Source organism: Melozone crissalis, unplaced genomic scaffold (assembly GCF_028551555.1).
Source record: "Melozone crissalis strain CALT ecotype California unplaced genomic scaffold, PUWL_Pcris_2 ptg000017l_1, whole genome shotgun sequence".
NCBI classification, from domain to species: domain Eukaryota; kingdom Metazoa; phylum Chordata; class Aves; order Passeriformes; family Passerellidae; genus Melozone; species Melozone crissalis.
In genome coordinates, this window is record NW_026535795.1 from 5,980,297 (window position 1) to 6,002,114 (window position 21,818).

The 21,818-nt window shown below is 46.2% G+C and overlaps 1 protein-coding gene across 1 annotated transcript; it reads right to left on the reverse strand.

Moving 5' to 3' along the window:
• Positions 1 to 656: 656 nt before the first annotated feature.
• Positions 657 to 21,532, reverse strand: CHRNA4 (cholinergic receptor nicotinic alpha 4 subunit). Its single transcript, XM_054274418.1, has 6 exons — positions 21,018 to 21,532; positions 19,724 to 19,875; positions 16,277 to 16,321; positions 16,078 to 16,187; positions 6,286 to 7,666; positions 657 to 1,220 (listed from the first exon to the last, which is right to left on the reverse strand). The coding sequence occupies exons 1-6, from the start codon at positions 21,076 to 21,078 to the stop codon at positions 1,095 to 1,097; spliced, it is 1,875 nt and encodes a 624-aa protein (XP_054130393.1). The 5' UTR covers positions 21,079 to 21,532; the 3' UTR covers positions 657 to 1,094.
• Between the last annotated feature and the right edge of the window lie 286 nt (positions 21,533 to 21,818).

The window sequence follows — 21,818 nt, forward strand, 5'->3', positions numbered from 1 at the left end:
TCTGCCTCTGAGAGCTCTGAAGGAAGCAGGGAGACACTGGGCTGTGGGCTGTTCCCAGCAGTGAGGGTGGGGACAGTGAGCCAGGCCAAACGCAGCTGGACAGACTGAAACACAAGAAGTTTCACCTCAACATGAGGAAAAACTGCTTTACACTGAGGGTGGCAGAGCACTGAGGCTGCCCTGGGAGGTCATGGAGCATCTCTCTCTCGCTGGCACCTAAATAACCTGCCCTAGGTGACCCTGGCACATTTTATTATCCTGACATCATCCTGGATTTCCGTTCTGGCTTCCCCATGTCTTACGTATCTTCCCCACCTCCAGCAATTGTTTTACAGCTCAGGGTGACCCTCTGCTGTTTTGCGGAAGTCATAATTTGGATCCAGGAGATTTCCTCTGAAAGTACCCTAAAGAGTTACCAATGTGGTCCCAATCTTAACTCCAAATCCTCCCTCCATTTGCCTGATCCGCATTCAGTCCCAGTCTCCCCAGTTCCAGGAGGGCACTGGCCAAAGTAAAATCTGTATAAAATCTGCATCTGCTGTGCTAATGATCACTGTTGGTCCCAAGCAGCCATTTCAGCCTTTCCAGACTCTCTGCCTTTACCAGCTGAACACAGACCACATCCTGCACAGGTATCCCAAATTTGGAACTTTATTTATAAAATGACTCATACAGGGACACAGTCCTGAAAGACTTGAGCCTGACAGGGCAAAATCACTGGGCAGGGCACAGTGAGGCTGCTGAGGGTGACTGGAGCTATTGCCAGGGGCTGGTTTGTGGATGCAGAGCCCCTTTCTGTGCTGCTTTAGGGACAAGCTCGTGTTCTTACACTGCTGAGTATATGCCAATGAATGCCACCATGCTATGTACAGATTTTGATAAGAACTTTTCCCCTAAATTAGATGGAGGAGATGAAAATGGCTTGGCAAAACAATGTGACCTCAGAAAGGATTCCCCTCAGGAGCAGCTCAGGTGAGGACACGCAGTGAATTATTCAAAGGGCTGCCTCCATTTCTCTGTTCTCTCCTTCCAGGTGAACTAAAATCCATACAGTGGGATAGTGGGACAATAATTTCTTCCCTTTGGTGCTATATTTAGATCATTCCTGCCAGCCAGGGTGGGAGAAAGAGCCCAACAGTTCCCAGCAAGCACACAATGATGAACATCCAGAGGAAGATCCTGTCGATGACCATTGCAACGTACTTCCAGTCTTCCTTCACCTGGAACACAGAGGGGAGAGGCCAATTATTAACATTTACTGGAGACTAAAATTTGTGAAAACTCTTAGAGTTTTACTCCAAAGCAGGATATTTTCATATCATCGCTGAGATAGGAGGGGGAGGTCTTACTCACACTTAGTGGAACTATAAAATGGCAAAGGTTTATTCGTCAATCACCTGAGGGATCCCCAGACTGCAGGGGTGTGCATGTGAAGGCACAAATCCCATGGATAACACAACCCTGTGTATAATTAAGGCCATCTGCACACTCACTCCCCCATTTTCCATCAGCAGCAGCTGTAACTGGGTGTGTAAATGAGACTGTGATTCAGGCTGGGGTGGTGGGGGGTAAGAAATGACTCCTTTCCCTGTGCTCATAAAAAAGATTTGCTCACAGATTAACAAAGCCAAACTCTTCCTGTGAAGGGATTTACAGCTTTGGGTGAATAAGCAGTGAAAATGAGCCAGCAAATAAAAGGACCCTCACCCTCCTTTTCCCCCATTTTTGCCTTCCTGTGGGAGGATTTTCCAGCAATTCCTCTCTGGGGAGTTCTAGTACCATGAGGCAGAAATGGTAAATGACTGCTTCATTAAGAACCCATATATATATATGAAAACCTCTTATTTTACATTGCTGCTAGTAATGTCTTTCCCAGGAAGAGGCCTGATCAGACGGTAAAGTTCTATTTTGTATGACTGTACCCATTATGATTTCCTACAATTTCCCACTTGCTGATTAACAGACCCGAGAGCAGAAATTTGGCACGCTGCCTTGTTCTTTGGGGAAAACATCTCAGCAGGAGCCCACTCAAACCTCCCCAGGGGCTGTGAGTGGTGAAAGGAGAAGGGGACAGCAAAGCTGAAAAATGCATTTTGGTAAAGGAAGCAATCCAGCTATCAGTGCAGTGCCATTTGCAGCACAGGACGTTTCCACAGGTACAGTGGTGCTGCTGAGCTCCTTGGCTCAGTGAGCAGCTTTGTGAGCTGGGAAATGAAACACGCACTGGAGACCATATTATATTTTCCCTGAACAAAGCATTTTCAATTTCAGGAATACCTGAACGTTGTCAAAAGCGTAAGAATGGGTTCAATGTTTTCATTCAATGGATAGATTTATTCCTTTTAAAAGCAGTATTGAGTTAAGCCAGCCTTTACTACTGAATAGGCAGAGAAAACAACCAGGTTCACCCTGAATTTTGTCACCTTCTTGGGAAAAATCTTGTTATCTTATGATTTTACAGCCCTCTGCACAACCATCTGTATTAAGGTAAGTAAAATAAAAATATTGACCCTTGAAACCCAAGATTTTATAATTTCCTTGGTTTGTGAACCATAATTTATTTGAATTTATAAAATCATGTAGTGACAGAACAGAGGGGAATGACTTTAAAGTGAAATGTAGTATTTTACATCAGAAATTAGGAAGAAATCCTTTACAGTGGGGGTGCTGAGGCCCTGGCACAGCTGCCCAGAGAAGCAAAGTTCAAGGGCAGGTTGGATGGGACTCTGCTCATGGCAGAGAGCAGAGCTTTAAGAGCCCTTCCAACCCAAACCATTCCGTGATTCTACAGTTCTGTAATAAGAGCTCAGGGGATAACTCCCTTTTGCTGCACTTATTTTCTGACCTATTCATCACTTGCTGAGAGTTGGAGCCTCTGATGCTTAAAATTCCCCATGAGAAAGGCATCTAAGCAAGCCCTGGATGATTGTTTTTATGGGATTAATGTCTTATGATGTAACCAATGTGTAAAGCAAATCTGAAATTTCCCATCTGATGTTCAGCCGGAAAGCTGGATTGAGTAAATAATGCCTCATTCTGGTGTAATAACTTCCTTTGAATATTTATGCTAGTAAAAATAAGTGCTAGATCACAGAAAGAAAAGAAACTTGATGAGTTTCTCTCTGAGTAAAGAAAAGGAAAGTGAGGGAAGGACAACTTGGACAGGAATTTGCTTTCTAATGTACTGGTGTATGCAGAAATACTGAGCCCATTTTGAAAATGATGGCTGGGACTGCATCAGATGTTTGTAAAATCAATATCCAGCTTGAGACTGGGAACACAGAGGGTGAAATTGGAAATTATGGGGAGATAATAATAATTAAAAAAAAAAAGAGGATGAGGGAGAAAAAATTATTTGGATTTTTTATTTTGTATTCTGCCACCATTGTAGCATTTCCTCGTGGTCCAGCAGCCCATGTGGAGTCTGATCCACAGACATCCCTCTGACATCCATGCAGCTGCCAACATCTGCCAACACAACTCCTGGCCTCTATTCTGATTAGTTTTTAAGAAGCTCACTCAAAATTATTTTTGGGAAACGATCAGGGCAAGAACCAGCTGACTCCCCCACTCTAAATTTCCCAAAAAATGGGAATCTGCAGCTCTGCCCTGGTGCAGCTCCTTGTGGGGCTGAGCCTCAGGATTTGAGTGGAGGATTGAGGGGCCTTGGTGACATCTGATCCCCAGGACCCAGAGTCTGCAACACAGATTAGAGCAGTCCCAGGCGGTTTTATTGTACTTTGTTAAAAATAACCCTGTGAGATTATCCTGTTTCCTCCCCCTCAGCTTTATTCCTTCCCATTTTATTTTTAAATATCTTCATATCAGAGCATTCTGGAGATGCACGCAGCCATGGACAGAACGAGTTCCCAGATGGTGCTGGTGCTGTCTGGTTATTTTGGCTGATGTGTGACATGGAGCTTGTTTTGCCTTTCAGTCTGTAATTAATTTCTAATGGCATTTCCATCTTCTGCTGGGACAATTCCACCATGTGTTTTCCCCAGTGCCCCATTGTGCCTGTATTGTTTGCAGATATCTTTCTGTAACAAACAACTGCCTCTTGCATTTCCCATTTTCTCTTCGCTGGAGCACTTAATTAAATGAGCTATTTACTTTTAATTTAGAAGCACTGCCCCTGTGGCAATGGAGCTTTAGAGAAAAAAAAAAAAAAACAACAAAAAACACAGGAACTTAAAAGAAGCTCTGGGAAGGTGAATGTCTCTGGAAATATTGCCCACAAGACAGCAAGGTGTGTCTCAGCAGCTGCATCAGAGGTGCCTGCTGATAGATTTATGGAAGACTTCCATGAAGAAATGCCACAATTTGATTTTAAGACGAAAGCAAATTCCTGAGCACTGATTTTTTTCCCCAATAAATTCTCATTTTATTAGATCAGTTCTGCTCCTCACAGTATATTTCTGTTCCAGAAGATCGTTTTCCTTCTTCTTTTTCATTTCCACTGGGAGAAAAAAACTGTGCTTTCCTACTTTATGTTACTTGGGTCCAGAGAGGGAAAATAGTGCAGCCCCAGAATGGAGGGAGCATTAGCCCCTCTATCTGAAAACTAAACTCTGCCTTCTGTGGCAACAACAGCTGATGTGGAATGGTGGAGAAAGCTCACCCCAATCCCCAGGGGAGCCCACAAAGCTGCCCACAGCCCATTGCTGGATATTTTCCTGGTGCATTTCCTCACAGCCTGGGCTGGCAGGAGCTTGGTCAGACACCAAAGGCTCAAAGCTGCTCCTTTTCTTCTGCTTTTGATGTTTAGCACTGTAAATAGCTTCCTCCTCAGGATGATCACTTAATTTCGAGCAGTAGAAGGCATCAGAAGAAAATTTGTGGCTTTTGAAGACTGCTTCATTAAAAAAAATTAAGAGGAAGGAACCCGAAATATTAATTGAGTCCATTCTTGTTAACACCAACCAGTTCAGCAGGGAGAATCATTTGAAATGGGAAGTATTATTGGTGTAATATTTTTTCATTTGCACCATGGGGAAAAAATTGAGCTAAACTCAACTGACATCCAAGGGTTTACTTGTGATTATTGCCAGAGGGAGAGAGCAGGCTTTAATTCCTGCACTCCTAATGTGCTTCTGAAGTGCTTTACCCTGGCAAGGAGTTTTGGACTGGCAACTAATGAAGATGAGGATTCACAGCCCATCTCTGCCACAGATTTGTTCTGTGACCTTGAACAGAAAGTTTGTGTTTTGGCTGTAACTCCTCAATACAAGGAATTAACAGTTCCTTCCTCAAAGGGATGCTGTGGAGCGAAATCCATTGAAGAACAGAGGCCCTTAACTATGATACCAAAGAGTATAAAAATGGACAGTAGTATTTAGGCTTTTCTTGCTGCTGCTCACTGCTGTGAAAAATGCAAATAAAAGACACACTCTATGCTCAGGAAGTCTTGTACAAACACACTATGACTTGCACTGATTCTAAATCTTAAGAAATTTAAACTGTAGACAAAGCTAAAAAGCACCTTTTGCATATGAATCTGCCCAGGAAAAGGTAGATAAGGCTTTTCTTTAATAATATGACTAAGTTCGGGTTATCTTGTGCCACCTTTCATTATAGACATAATTACTAGCACACAAAATCCATAGTCCTGGAGGAAAGGATGTGGCATTTGTTATGTGCACCAGCGTCTCCATGAAAAAGCATCTTTTCAGCTTCTACTCCCTTTATTTGTAGCCATATTTACCCCCACAGAATAAACAGGAAATTTGTTCTCCCACATCCCTGCACAGAGCCAACTGCTCCAGTGGAAGTCCACTAATAAATAATCACATCATGATACATGAGAAGAGCAGAACAGACTCTGCAGAATCCCCAGTCTACTACAGCTTCCCACAGCCTGCTTGGGCAATTTGCTTTCCTGGGCTCCGCAGTCACAATTAGCGATTAATAAAAAGCAGAGAGTGTGAATTCCCCATTTGTCAGAGGCTTAAATAGGGAATAAGTCTCTGTTCCTGTGAGATGGCTGCGCTTTGGGTCTCTCACAAACCTAACTGCTTCTTTGCTGCCTAACAACAACTTTATTCCTATTTTCTGCTGGAGAATCCATTGTTCTAGAGCAACCCTGAGCATGACTTGGCTGTGCTGCCCCCTTGGCCATCATTCCAAGCCTCCAAGGACACCTCCAGTGGCCAAAACCCACACCAGAGGTATGGCTGAGCCTGCCTCAGCACGTACACACTCTGCACAGCTCAAGGCTTGCTGTGGCTCCCTTAGCAGCTCATTTCTGACCCTCTGAAGCAGAGCAGGCTCCGTTGGGACACTCACCGAGAAATCTGCATCCTCCGCGCGCAGGTGATCCGCGATGTAGTGAACCCCCTCCACTGCCAGCTTCAGGGCTGGGGACATCAGCACCAGGTGCTGCTCCTTGGAGCCGTGGCTCTTGCTCCCCTGGGCTGCTGTGCCTGCCACCTCACCCTTTTTGCACCGGCACTTGCACTGAGGGGGCCTGTGCTGGGGCTGCTCCCCGTTGAGGTGGCAGCGCTGGGATGCTGGAGAGCCACTGGAGTGGCCGTTGGTCTGGGAGGAGTCCTCCTGCAGGTAGCAGTACTGGATGCTCCTGGACCTGCAGCGGATTGTCCCCTCCTCTGCCTTGCTGGGGCTGTACATCTGCTGCACGCTCAGTGACCTGCCTTTCAAGGCAGAGGTGGCCTGGCTGTCGCTCAGGTGGCGGCAGGAGGGCTGTGGAGAGGAGCAGGTCACCTGTACGGGCTCGGGGTGCAGCACAGAGTACTGCCCAGAGGGGGACTTGCACATGGGCTGAGGCTTGGCTGGCTCCTCGAGGTGGGCACAGAAGGAGGAGGTGGGGGATGGCTCGTTGCTCTGGGGGCTGGGGGAGGATGAGGTAGTGAAGTTGGGTTCCACGTCCATCTCGGACCAAAGCCTCGGCGCGTTGGTGATTTTGTGCATGGACTCGATGAGCTTCTTGCAGTTGTCCTTCACTGTGGAGGGACGTTTCATGAAAAGGATCCGTGGGACCACGTCGAGGAAGACCCTCCTCACCCAGTCTGGCATGGTGTGGGTGCGGGGGGAGCGGTGGTGCACGTTGAGCACGAAGACAGTGATGATGATGGACAAGGTGACGAATATCATGGTGAAGAGCAGGTACTCCCCAATGAGAGGGATGACCAAGGAGGTGGAGGGGATGATCTCCGTGATGAGCAGCAGGAAAACAGTGAGGGACAGCAGAACGGAGATGCACAGGGTGATCTTCTCTCCACACTCAGAGGGCAGGTAAAAGACCAGGACAGTCAGGCAGGAGATCAGCAGGCAGGGGATGATCAGGTTGATGGTGTAGAAGAGCGGCAGCCTCCGGATAATGAAGGAATAGGTTATGTCAGGGTAGATCTCTGTGCAGCACTCGTATTTCTTGCTGTTGTAATTGCCCACAGCATTGATGATGACCCACTCCCCACTCTCCCAGTAGTCCAGCTGGTCCACATGGCTGTGCATGCTCACCAAGTCTATCTTGGCTTTGTCGTAGGTCCAGGAGCCGAACTTCATCGTGCAGTTCTGCTGGTCAAAGGGGAAGAAGGTGACATCGATGCTGCAGGAGCTTTTATAGATAGCAGGGGGCATCCATTTAATTCTCCCGTCGTAGAAGAGGTGAGCCTTGGTCAGGTGGGTGACTGCAAAGTCGCCATCAGCACTGGGGACAGATGGAAGACAAAAAAAGGGCTCAGACTTCTCTAGGACATGTCAAGTCTGGTAAGGAAATAGGATACTTAGTGCCTGGTTTCCAAATGACCTGAGAGGTGCAAGAGGCACATCATGTCCAAACACTGGATCCATCTACTCTGTCCAGTGGATTTTGAGCTCTTGGCTTACACAAGCCCTGGAATTCATGCACATGTCAGCCTTCCCCTGGCATAAGTCCGTTCCTTCATGTGACTTTACACAGGTTTTCCCCAAAAGTGTCCCAGATGTGCTCTGGAATGAGTTGAGTTTGTTTTAGAAGTGGGAGGAAGTACTATGGGATAGTGTAGCTGTGGGCTGGGCAGAATTATTTGTGACAGCTGCTAAAAATGAGAGAGTGTTGGGTAATCACCCAGTATTTTATGTGAAAAACAGCAAGAACATCCTATTAGTAGGAATAATGAGCATTAATCTTTTGATTTCCCAGTTAGGAAGAGAACTGGCTCCTGTAGTGTCTTCTCACAGGAACCCTCGACTGTGGGGTTATCAGATAAACAGATAACAGCTCAGGAGTTTGTATTGGATAAATTGTATTAATAAATTGTGTTTTCCAGACTTTTGGAGGAAGAACCTGAGTTACAAACAGCAGCACTGCCAGACAAAGGACAGGCTGTGCAGGGGAAGAGAGCTTCTGCTAAAAACTTGAGATGAATTATTCAGGCTGATACAGATAGAAAGCTCTCTGCTCCTGCTTCTGGCTGGAGCCAGCCCAGGCTGCAATTGCCAAAATCCCTGGGCCCTGCTCTGCTGCTTCAGTGCCCAGATGTGCCCTGACAGCAGCCAGGCAGTGACAGGGGACACACCTCTCCTCCTCCCCGCCAGCAGCAAGATCATCAGCACACGGGTGATCCAGCAGGGCTCCTCGAGCTGCAGAAGGCACAGGAACTTCCTAAATTCATTTCTTTAGGAGACCATTCATTTACAAGCAAAATCAAAAAGAAAAAAATGATTTTTTTAATAGTTTCATAGACTCATGGAATGGTTTGGGTTGGAAAGGACCTTAAAGACAATCTGATTTCAACTCACTGCCATGGAAGTTTCTTTTTTTTCCCCCTTCCACTAGACCAGATTGCACCAATCTCCATCCAATCTGGCCAGGAACAATTCCAGAGATGAGACAGCCACAGCTTTTCTGAGCAGGCTGTGCCAGGGCCACACAACTCACATCACATATTTCCACTTGCTCTGGGAAAGATCCTAAAAATTAGGCTGGTGTAGTATTAGGAAATAGTGGCAGGATCTGGCACTTGCTGAGAACCAGGTTTTACTAAACTCTTCTTTGTTCTTTGTGTTCTTTGGGGCAGATTTTAGGAAAACCAAAAGAACACAAAAGGACATAGTGTCTTTTGACTTCTAAACTGGATTTTTTTCTAAAGATTTAAAACACTTTGAAATAAAAAAAGTGGAAACTACATACAAAACTCTCACAAAGGTATTAAGACAAAATCAGCATGGTGATCTACTCTGAAGCAAACAAACCTGGGCCATTGTACAATCCATCCAGCTCCTGTCTTACCTCTTCTTTCTTAAATCTAATTTACACTTCAGAATATGTGATTTGGATAAAAATCACTTTTTTTTTTTTCTCCTGGGTTTTGCCAGGAGCACAGTAAAGCCAGATTGAGACATGAAACATGCACAGCAAGTGGCAGTCCAGTGCTTGCTGTTCTTGGTGGTTTTCTTTTTAAATCTCAATAGGAATATGGAATCCAATTCTGCATTTAATGATATCTCTGAGGCATGATTAAATAGCTCATTAATGGAGCAATATTTTTAATTGGATCTTATTAAAGAAAAGGGATTATGAGCATCCACTATGAGTGTTTCCCTTCTTAGGCAGAGCAGTGTGTAAGTGGCTGGATAGGCAACACAGGTGTCCATTTTTCTTTTGAAAAGTCTTGGAAAAAACCAGGCTAAGGTCTTGCTAAAATGGCATCCAGGAATGATAATAATTCATGTAACTGTGTTTCATTCCCAGAAATGCCTTTCCTGGCAGTTTTGCAGTTTCTGTGTGATCACTCCTCTTCTGCAAGCATAGACGGAACCATTGTGATGCTGCAGACCTTGGGTGTCACCTGTTTCTGTAAATTATCTGCTTTTTAATTAGGAACATTTTTTTTTTATTTTTTAATTGCTTGCCTAACAAACCCTGCTTCGTCCTGGCCCCTGTTTGGCTCACATTTTTACAAATAACATTGGCACTGCCTTCCAGGCTGGATTTTGCCTGCAGTGCCATGGCAGGAGTGAAACCAGCTGCAGAAAATCTCCTTGGATTCAGTAAATTATTGACTCTGAGGAGCCACAAAACACCCTGGGATGCTCCTGCCTCACCAGCCCATCAGGACTATGAAAGAATTCCTGAGTTTACTGAGTGTGTTTGGATTTCTCATTGCAGTTCAATGCAGAGGAATTTGTAAGCAGGGTAAATCAGCCATGCTGTGTACACAGAATATACCCCAGCCAGCCACATCATGCAAAGGCAGTATTCCCACTTGTCTCACCCTTCATGCATCCATACATTTCTGCCTCCTTCCCCAAGATTTCCACCCACAAGCATATGTGGACCTTCAAGCATATGTTTAGTGGATTGGGAGCTGTTCCTGCTGGCACCCTGCCCGTGCAGGGCAGCCTGCAGAGATTCTCCATCCCCTCCCGTGTGAGGCTTTGATTCTGCTCCTCTCCACATGAGAGAGGGAGCAAACAGGGTCACCTGACTGTTGAGTGCCTTCCAAAGTCCTTCCCCACCCTCCAAGGGATGAAGGTGAGACAACCAACTGCAAACACAGCCTGCAGTTGGGAGACTGGGGAAACCCTGTGTTCTTCTGGACAGCTTTGCTGTGGGAAAACCCATTGCTGTTCCTGCAGCCCCGAGTGCACCATGTGCATGTTGCCCCAGACAGGAAGGTGGGAGACCTGATGGAGTGGGACAGAGAAAATGTGCAGGCATTCCTCTGGAGCAGAGGCACGTTCCCATCCCACCCAGTGGAGGTCACTCTGTTGTGACAGTTGTCATGAAAATCCAGCTGGAAGAAGGCGTGAGTGCAAGGTAAACATCACAAGAACTGCAGAATTCAGATAGTCAGGCTCTCATGGTTACTCTGACCTGGCAGCTTTAGAAATATGTCAGTAATAAAGAACTGGAGCTCTTATATTTTCATGTCAAACACAGCAGTGCACAACAAGAACGAGAGAAGACAACTACTTATTTTCCCCCCTCTCAAAAGCTGCTGTGTGCTGCAGCCTTTGATTTCTCATTTTGAGAAGAAAGGCTGCTCTACTAAATCTCCTAACTTTATAAGGGTTTAAGGATGCCATTGCATTACTGACATCTACCAGCTATATTCAACTAAAAAGCTCTGCTGACGGAGAATTTCTATTTTCTTTTGACACTTTCTATTTTCCTGCAGTTGGGAGATACACCATCTCACAAAATTAAGTGTTTTCAGAGTGCATCTAAATGAGGCACACATTTATTTTAATTTCTGATGACGCAATTGAAATCCAAACAGACCTTTAAAAGCCTGAAAATTATCTATACACACACATGGATACAGTAGAGTGTCCTCACTTAAAGCACTTTTCATCAAAGAGCAGTAATGAAGAAAAATTGTGGTATTAGGAGCCTGCACCTTTTTGGTACACATTACAGAGATGCTTCTGGAATGTTCAGATTAAAATTCTCTTCAAAGGGAAACCAGAAAATATTTAATGGAAAATATATACTGATTTGTGCTACCAAATAACTCAGATGCACTGCTTGGAAGGCACCTCTGGAACTGTCTCCTGCCCAAAACTCCCTGCTCAAAGCAGGTCAGCGACAAGAGGATCAGGATCTTACTTAGTTGGGTTTTAAACAGCTCCAGGATCTTGGCAACTTGGGTACAAAAGTTCCTGGGTGCCCAGGGGGGAGATGTTTGTGCATTGATGGGACCTCCCTCAGTCACCTCCCAGCTTTTGCTTGGTTTAGTGTTTAGGAGCCAGCAGTACCTAATGATGTTTTGGCTGTTGCTCAGCAAAGCAGGCACCGTTCTCAGCAAAGGCTGTGGAATGGCAATTCCACAGCAAAGGCTGTGCCACACCAGTGGAAGGAGCACAGGCGTCTCAGGAGGCTCTGACTCTGCTGGGTTGGTGCATTTTGCTCCAATTCTCCCCTTTGCCAAGGATCCTTGCCAGCACTTTGAAGGCAAAGCTCCTGCTCTGTCCTTAGAAGGGCAGGAGCAGCCCTTGGGTGTGAACAGAGCAGCCCAGGGGAGGGATCCCTCCTGAATATTTCCTTCCATCAGCTCCTGCATCATTTGATTTTTCCTGCATTGCTGGGTAGAGCTTGGCAGCAAACCTCAAAGCATCTGAAGATGTCCCTCTCCAGAAAAACAACCCCTGAACCTGCCAGAAGAATCAGGAGAACCGAAGGGGAATTAGTGATTTCTTTTTTTTTTTTTGGCCTATTATAAATATAGCTGGTGCAGAATGATGAGATGTGTGCCAATGCACATAAAGAAAAATGTCAAGTATGTTTCCAATTTTAAAGGTTACACAGGGGCATCTTTTGGTATTTCTCCTCCAAAGAGCTTTGGGATGAGTCATAAAACCAGTGTTACTCCATAAATCTAACTGGTTGCAAACATCACAGTAAAGCTCATGAGAACAAGCTGCTACAGTACTTTTCAAAAAAACTCTTTGCTTTTCCATGGTTTTCAAAAGCTGCCTGGCAGATGATCTTCTTACCCTGTCCAGTAATCTCTTTGCGTCCATTTTATCTCTGGATGAATTTCTCGAGATATTTCCTACCCCTAATTACAGAAATTTGTATTTGATTTTCCTTCACATCTGATCTTGTCTTTTTTCTTTCTTTTTTCTCTTTTTTTTTTTTTTTTTTTTTTTTTTTTTTGGTAACTGTGGAGTCTAAGGCAGAGGGATTGCTTTCTGGAACAGTTAATCCCAGAAAATACCAAGAAAAGAGAAACTGCTGAATTCTCCATATTCCCAGTAGCTTTTCCCCAGGTTTTACAACCACCAAGCTGGAGAGGATAAATTCTGTGATAATACCATGACTATCCAGCTGAAAACCAGCATTAGGCTCAAGGACATGGGCTTGGATTGCCCTGGGCAGCCTTTAGCAGCTGGACTTTCAGGGGTTTCTCTGTGCTTTCAGGGGTTTATCCTCTAGAGGTCCTATGTTAAACAAGGGACTCAACACAGTGGTGGAGAAACAAAAAAAAATCCAAAAAAACCCCAACACAAAGAAAAAATGCAACCCCCAGAACCATACAAAAATACAATTTTTTTTGTACTTCAAATATACAAAGAAAAACTAAAATGTGCTTCAAAGCCATTAATGAATGGAGAAGCAAATCAATGCAGAGGATTAGATAATTCATTTAGAAATGATTTGGTGGTGCCTGAAGAGCCTTTACAACCTCAGATAAGGAACAACATGGTTTTTTGGCAAAGAGAAGGCTCTGTCACTTCACTATGAGGAGCTCATATTCCTCTGTTGTACATATGTTATGTCACATCCAGTAGAAACTGTTTGCAGAGTCTTGGAACTTATCTCATCATGCCTGAAAATTCAACAGCATATTAATTTCCCTGTAGGATATTAATTTCTTTTCAGATTCCTTATGAATGTTGACAACTACATTTAGTCTCTAGGCCAAACCAGCTGAATTTACTGATTTAATTTGGGTCTCTAGAGTGGGTAAATGGAATGTTTTTTACAATAATGCGCCAAGATATGAGAGTAACCTCACAGCAAAGGGTTAGGTTTCCTTAAAGATGTAAATCTGAAATCAGTTGAAATTTTACCATTTCTGCAATATATAGACAAAGATGAAAACAGGAGGGGTATTTGTATAATCTTTCCTAAAGGAGTCCATCACAAACAGAAATACCATATTTCAGTAATATTATAAGCAATAATTAGCTCATACTAAACAGCCTGAAGACAGCAAAAGGTCAGTGTGGCCTCTTGCTCTCTTCCACCAAGGTTTCTTTGCACAATCTCTTCCTCCCAGAGACCCAGAATCATTTGCAGCTATGTTATACTCCCTCTAAACTATACATATAATGTGTAAAATATGAGATGGACTCCTTGTTAGCATCACCATGGCTAATCACTGTCATTTCCAGCTGAGATGCCCAGCAGGAGAAGCCCTGGCTGGGAATGCAGTGCAGAAAAGCCTCACCTGGGTGTCCCCTCACTCTGCAGGTTTTGCTTTGCATTTGCCCTGCAATCCCTAAAATATGTGAAACCTGATGAAGACATTGACTACAGCTCCAGATGTGTTTGGTAGGAAGAGAGAAATACATCTCAGGGCAGAAAACATTCTGCATAAGAACAAAGGGAAATACAGCAGTGAGCACACATGGAATTACTGGAAACCCACTAATGTCTGGTGCCTAACCCACATCCATGCTTAATTCATGGATAAAGTAACCAATTAAAAATGCATGATAGACTCATGACAGCCAACAGACAAATGCATGATTATTAATGCTGAGTGTGGATCAAGGGAGGGAAGCAGCCTGGGTTTGGGGAGCTGGGGCATGAGATCTCCCTGTGCCAGCAGGTCCCAGGAAAATCAGATTTGTTACTGCAAGTCAGAGCAGTAAGGTGGGCAGGACTGAAAGACCTGAATTGTCTTCTCACTGGCCAGAAGAGGTTGAGAAGGACATTCTGGAGCAGCTGCTGTGGCCAGGAGATCAGAGCCTGGAGTCCCTGTAGAGACCCCAGTGACAGCAGCAGTGAACTACGACAACAGGGCAGAGGGGCAGAGTGTGTGAAGGGTAGGGTGTCCTGGACATCTGGGGGGTGTGCTCAGCATGAAACCCCAAAATACCCAGAGACCTAAAGATAACAAGGTCTCCTGGAGTGTTCCCCATCCCTGGAAGTGTGCAAGGCAAGGTTGAGCAGGGCTTTGGGCATCCTGGTCTAGTGGAAAGTGTCCCTGCCACTGGGATGAGATCATGTTTAAGACCTTTTTCATCCCAAACCATTCTGTCATTCTGTGGTTCCTTATTTCCATCCTCATCAACCCTATTGAGCCAAGGGAGAGGAAGCAGAGGTGACATGTCAGGTTCTTCTGTGCCAGTAGCTCCAGCACAAAGGTGGCATGGGAATTTGTGCCACATCATTTCCTTTGGCACCACAGTTCACCACAACAACCACAAGAAGCTCCAAAAATAATAATCCTTGCCATTGTCATTAATTAAACAAGAATGACAAGGACATTATTTTTTCTTTGCAGTGGAAGCTGTGAACACCTTTCTTGGCTGCCAAGTGAGGCACTTTTGATGCACTATTCATGTTCAGAGTGTGTCCCTGGAGGGCAGGAAGGTCCAAGTGCCTCTGAATGAATCATTTCCACCGGGCTAATCTCTGAAAGGTGCTCAGTGAGGATGCAGTGATTTCCGAGAGGTTTGCAATCACTCCACACCACTGAGGATCCAGATTGAGCTAATGGGAAAGATAACAGCCCCTGTAGTCTCCAGAGCTCACAGTCCCCTGGGCAGATTCCAGCTTCAGCCATTTATTTTGGTTTTTAAACAGAAGCAAAATCATATCAAGCTAGAACCAGGCAACTGTTTATTAAAACAGAGCCTGGCTGCTGCTGTGAGGGTTTTCTCTGAGTGCCAGCCACATGCAAAGATGCTTTTCTTTGATGCCTGCAGCAAGTGTTGTCTCTGGGGCCTGTGCTGGGCTGGGGACTGGGATATCTGACATCCTGGGAGAGACTGGAGAGCTGTGGTGGAGGCTCCAGGGAGAAAACAGCCGTGGCACTTGGGCAGCATTTCTAAGAATATCAACAGGCTCCAAAGGAAAGAAAGAAAACCACAAGCTGCTCCCTAGGAAGTGTCCTTACAAAGAACAGATTGCAAGCATATGCAATAAAGAACAAATACCTATTTAGAAATCATTTCAGAATGGTATTTAGCTGACCTGAAACCCCTGTTTGTAGATGCACAAGCCTGACATGTTTTAGCATATTTTCCTTATTTAAGCCCATCATCAGTAATTGGCTTTTCCAGTTGATGGTGATGAATTAGGGGAGAGCTCCTGGGTGAAATGAAATTGAAGAGGACTGAAAGCTCAAATCCAGCCTAATTGTGCACCTGACATGTGAAGAGAAAACAATATCTGGCATTCCCCAACAAAACTGGCTGCCCAGAGGAAGGATCACCAGGAGAGCAAAGCCCCTGTGATGGATGTCAGTCATGTCATTTAAGACTTGTTATAGAATCTACATGAACTCTGACCACAGAGAACAAAATAAAGTGGAATTATTGCAGGAAACATTTTAAACTCATGAACAGAGAAAATTTGCAATGATGGGTTTGCTCTGTGGTCACGGTGCTCACACTCACTTGTTGTAGAGGACAATGTCTGGCCTCCAGATAAGCTCCGAGGGGATTCGGATGGAGGTGACATTTTCATACTCCTGGGGGTCCCAGCGCAGCTTGTAGTCGTGCCACTCCTGCCAAAAATGAGGTGGTTACAAAGCTGGGAGAGTTCAGCAGAAAAACTGAAAGAAACATGGAAAAACACATATTTGGGGGCACCCACCTGCTTCACCCACACATTCGTGGTCATCATTTGATTTTTCTCATCCTGAAATGCAAGATCAGATGTTGGTTACAGGAGCAGATTAAGAGGCCCAAAGAACCCTCTTAATTTCCCTTAATTGTATTTCATTTATGTAATTACAAATCACCTCTGCAATAAATGTAAGTTCTGTCTTGGAAATAAAAAGCAGATGTTTCTGTCATTTGACATGGGACAGGGCACAGCTGTCTGATGCCACTGAACAGCTGAGCCTGCACCCAAGCAATCCTGTGAGCAGATGGACTGGAATTTATTGGGATTTTACTCAGTGCTGATGGATTCAGCCTGGGATGATGATACCAGGTAGAGGAAAAGCTCCCCAGCCTGCCTTTGACCTGAGCACTGAAGGAGGGGAGTGATGGATATATGAACCCTGACTCACACATATATGCTGGATTCCAGTGCTCAAACATTACCCATGGACACAGTTCTGGGAACAAGAAGCTCAGCAGCATTTCTCCTTCTACCAAATACATGAGCTTGTGGCACTGTGGATTGGGTTTTCTGAACAAACCCCAGCTGCTCTGTGACATGGAATTCTTGGGCAGCCTGGTGTATTTCCATCAATGGGTAGACTTTCTATGCACAAATAGCATGGGAAAGTAGGACTGTATATACATATTTAAATAATGTCAGGCATTTATAATGCTGGCATCACTGCAGTAGAGTTAATTACTGTTTGCTGCTTGCCTTTTGTACCCTCTGTAAGTGACTCAGATGAATTATGTGGGGCAGAGCCTAGTGCTGGTCTGACTGAAGTGTCCCACCAGAGCTCAGGGTTTATTTGCTTTTTATTTCTTGCCTTGGTTGGCACCAAACCCAGCTGAGCTGGCAGAGCTCAGCTGACAGCAAACTGCTCATCATTAACCTTGTTCTTGTGGCAGTTCAGGATTGATTGTGAGCATTAAAACCCAGGAGCTTTGGGGGGAGCTCTGCCTCCTCCTCCTCCCTGAGCCTCCTCATTGCTGTTGTGGCACCAGGTGTGACACCTGAGCAGAGATGCTCTGCCCTGGGGTTAGGGACCAGAAGCGCACGGAGGGAGGAGGAATACAAAAACACTCCAGTGAGAAACAGAGGGAGAGAAAACATCCAGCTGCTTCTTTGGGTGCTGATGGGAGATGAAGAATGCCATGACCTGGACCAGTCCTTGAGAACCTGCTTCTCCTTCCACTTTGCAATTCAAGCACCTGAGGGTCTCCACCACAGCCCCTTCATGGGACATCCTGGTATAGCAGGTGCTGCCTTTTCCTGGGATTCTCCCTGAAGCCATCCACCCCTATTGGAAGTTGCTGTCCATCACCTCACCATCCTCCTGACCTGAGTGAAGCACAGCTCCAGTCCCAGGGGATTATCTGAGAGGGGTTTGCAATGTGATAATGGCCCAGAGGGCAGCAGTGACTGCACAGCCATGGGCACTGCCTGGCCCCTTCTCTCAAGGTGAGCACAGCACGTGAGCTCCTGCAGACACACAGGCACAGGAATCAAAGTGTGTCTCTTGGTGGCTGCTGCTGGACATGTATTTCACCTCTCTCCCCTAATTTCTGGTCCCAGAAAACCCTCAGCAATCCAGGGGGAGGTAAGGACATGCAGGAATGCAGAGTTCCCCATTGATTTCTGTTCCCCTGCCCCCAGCTTTTGTCAGCAGGAGCTGGGGTTTGAATACAGCTCTGATTTCCCTTTCAGACTCCTTGTTGTTGGGAGCTGAGCCTTGTGTCTAACAACTGCAGCAGGGTCTGCACCAAAACTGTCACTATGGGGAAGGGGGAGAGGAGCTGAAGAGCCACACTGGTGGCAGGAGGGTCCCCAGCCACAGACTGGGGCAGCAGGGGTGACAGCTCTCCTCTAGCCATGCCCACAGGTCCCACACAGCTCTGCCTGCAAGCTGCACTCCTGACCACTGACATGGTTTTAAGAAGATTAATTTTTCTTAAGTAAAATGGGAAAGCTCTGTGGAGCAGGTGTATTGATCCCCCCTCTCCACGATTCAGCAGCTGCATAATGGAAATGTCTCTCCTGCCTCCTCAGTCACTAATGTCTTATCTTTAGTCTTATCAATTATTCAGATGAGAACCATGCAACTTCAACATTAGCAACTGCAAACAGCCCTGGAAGCCTCAGCTGATGTAAGAGTGAGGAAGGGACTGATAGACAATTGCTGTGCTGCAAAGCTGAAGTGGATGCCTTCCCCAGCAACTGGTGTCTTTGGTTCCCCACCCCTGAACCATCCTAGCTGTTTCCTTTTCATCTCAAAAATCTGATTTCAAAATATGTAACTGTGTGGAGAGTCATCTGTTAGGATTGTCCCACACCAGTGATGTCTTTGGGTTGGCATTATTAATTCCATTGTCACAAGAATCACTGAATGGTTTGTATTGGAAGAGGCTTCAAAGCTCATCCGGTTCCAACCCTCTCCAACACCTTCCTCTAGACCAGGCTGATCCAGCCTGGCCTTGAACACTTCCAGGGCTGGGGCATTATCACCCCTTTCATTCTGCCACATGACTACAGTAAAAAATGACAGGGAGTCCCCTCTTCTGAAAAATAAGGGGTTTGGACAAGATGGCCTTTAAAGGTCCCTTCCAACCTCCACCATTCCATGAAAGCCAGCCCAATACCTGCTCAAAGAGTGTGCAGCTGCACAGACACTGTCCTGGTAAGTGCCACATGCAAATAGGGACAGGAAGGAGAAAAATGCAGGAGGAAGATCTGCACGAGCTCTAAAGCCTGTGAGTGTGTCTGGCATCTGCAGCCCTGCAGGGACCTCCTTTGTCCAGCACTTGACCCCAACATTCTGTGCCAGATAATCCCATAAATATTATTTCAGTGCACATCAGTCTGCGTGCAGATCACTCTGTTTTGTACAGGGTATATACAGTTTGCACGTGTGATTTCTACCTGAGCAAACATTCAGAATTTTCTTGTTAATATCTGCTAGATTAGCTAAAAACTCTCAAAACTTTCATTTGCACAAACCTCTTCAGGCAATCTCTCTTCCCAAGGCGTGAAAAGCAGTGTCCCTATTAGCTTGTGTAAATTAGTGTTAATGATCATGGCTCAAATTCCAAATTAGGTATTTGATTTATTATTTTGCCAGATTCTCTGTCATTTATGCCAGCAGCTCCAGTGCCCTGCTGTGATCAGCCCCATGGGTTTTGATAAGGAATTCGGGATTTTGCCTGTAGTAAATGAAGAGTAAAGGATCCACTTTGATGCCCAGCTACTCACATGAGTCCCCCCATGTTCCACCAGCTCTGTCTGCATGATTGCTGCTCTCTGCTGAGGGCAGAGCATTCCCAATCCAACTCTGGGTCAGCCAGTAAAGCCCACACAGGAGCCCACACCAGGAGCCTCGCCCTGTGCCCAGCCTGGCTAATTTTGGCCTTTGTTGCACAAAGAGGCTGCACTTACGACATCGATGAGCTGCGCGATGGAGAGGCCGAAGCGCACCAGCACCACGTCCGAGATGTTGGCCACGGGACGGGACCACTTGTTGTAGCCAGAGAAGAGTTTCTTCAGGAGCCTCTCCTCTGCGTGGGCTCGGGTCTCCACCTGGCCAAAGGCTGTAGGGAAGGAATAGAACACCTGCAGGTCCATGGGTTGGCACAGCTGGAGCCTTCTCCAGAGGGAAACTCCTGCAAGCCACAGCTTGGGGACGCACAGGAGGGTGATGCTGCCCAGGTGATTTGTCTCCCCTCACTCTATTCACCCACTATTACAGAGCAGGGTTGGTCCGAATAAAGTGGGAGCACCAGTAATACCATCTAGAAAACACTTCATGAGCCATTCTTCCCTGAATCTGATCTAATTTTTATGGCCACTTCGTGGCAAGTTTCTAGCACTGGAGTCTGCAAGCAGGGAAGAGGGATGCTAGAAGGGCAAGCCAAAAAGGAAAAAGCAACCTCCTGCTGGGAAATAGGGATTTTGGATCTGATTTACACATAAAAAACTGGCATTACATCTAGTGCAAAAAAAAGGCAGACTGAAATTCAGCTCTTTAACCTACCTAGTGGATATTTCACAAAAACAATGGGAGAAAGAAGAGGATGATGGACAGCACAAGTTGGATAACAAGATCCCGGTTTTGCTCAGGCATAACTTTAAAAGTTGGAGGCTGCAAGGAGCAGCCCTGACCCTGCACGTAGGCTCCAGGAGCTGTCAGAGGTGCCTGGTGGTTGTTAAAAATTAAAGCCACGTTTCATCCAGGGGCTGCTGGAGGAGCTGTACCAGACAGAGGGGAGAGGGAGCCGGGGGCTGTCCCCACGTCCCTCCTGGAATATGGCTTCTACTTAGGCTGCAGCTGCCCTGGATTATACAAAGGGAAGCATTAGCTGAGCGCTGGCTGTGCTCTCCCCAGCCGCAGCTGTAGCCCCGAGACACATTAACACACTTCACCCAGGGAAGAAAAGCCCTGGCAAGAAGCAGGATGCTGAGCCCCCGTCTGGATTCTCCCTCCTGTCCCCTTCCCACCGTGGCTTTAACCCTTTCTCCATCACATCAGACAAAAGGAGAACAGAATAAAGGCAAAGCGTTGCCCAGCAGAGGCTGGTGCTCAGGGGACCAGAAATGATGGGGCAGAAGGGTGGAGGAGTCAGGGAAATTCCCTGTTGAACAGGGGCTGGTCCCTGCAGCGTGTTTTTGAGAGGGATAACGGAGCAAAGAGCTAAAGAGCAGAGCAAGGGGAGAAGAGCTTTCTCAAACTTACCGGGGAAAATGCTGGCACACAGCAGCAGGAGGAGGTTTCTCTTCGGCATGAGAAATCCCATGGTGGAGCAGAGCTTCAGTGTGCAGAGCCTCCCGTCAGGGCAACTTTTCCTCTCTGAGTCTCTGGATCCTCCAGGTTCATTCCCTTAAACTCCTATCGCTCTCTCTCCCTCTGGGAAGGGATAGCAGCTGGTGCTTTGATTTTGTTGGTTTTTTTTCTTCTCTCTTGTGAGTGATCTCCAGCTCTTGCTCCTCGAAGGATGCTGTTTGCTGGGACGCTGCTCTCGTTTACTCACAGCGATGTGCCAGGGATGCAGAGAGCCTGGGGTGCCCAACCTCGCTGGGCTCTCCTCTGCTCCTCTCCCCTTTCATTCAGGGCTCTTGGTGCTGGTTTGTTTGCTGCTGCTGCTGCTGCTTCCAGCCTTCCCCAGCCCTTGGGGCAGCCTTTGCTCGGGTTCTGCTGCTGACGGGCCACCGATGATGCCTCTGGAGCGGAGAGTGAGCACAGCGTGTTTGTATATTTAATGTAGTCAGTCCTGCCCGCCTCCTGCTTAGCAGGAGGAGGAGGAGGAGGAGGAGGAGGAGAGAATGCCTGCGCTCCAGCAAACAGGCTGCAGGGAGGAAAACTTTTGCAGGAGAAATAAAGGGGGAGATGCAGAGCCCAGCTGCGGCCAGAGGTGCATATGGGGCCAGCTGGGATCTCTGTAGCACCGGAAGCCCAAACAGTTCTTAATTAACGAAAGCTGTCTCTCTAATCTCGTCCAACTGCTTTTCAAAATCACTCCAGTGTAATTAGACTGAG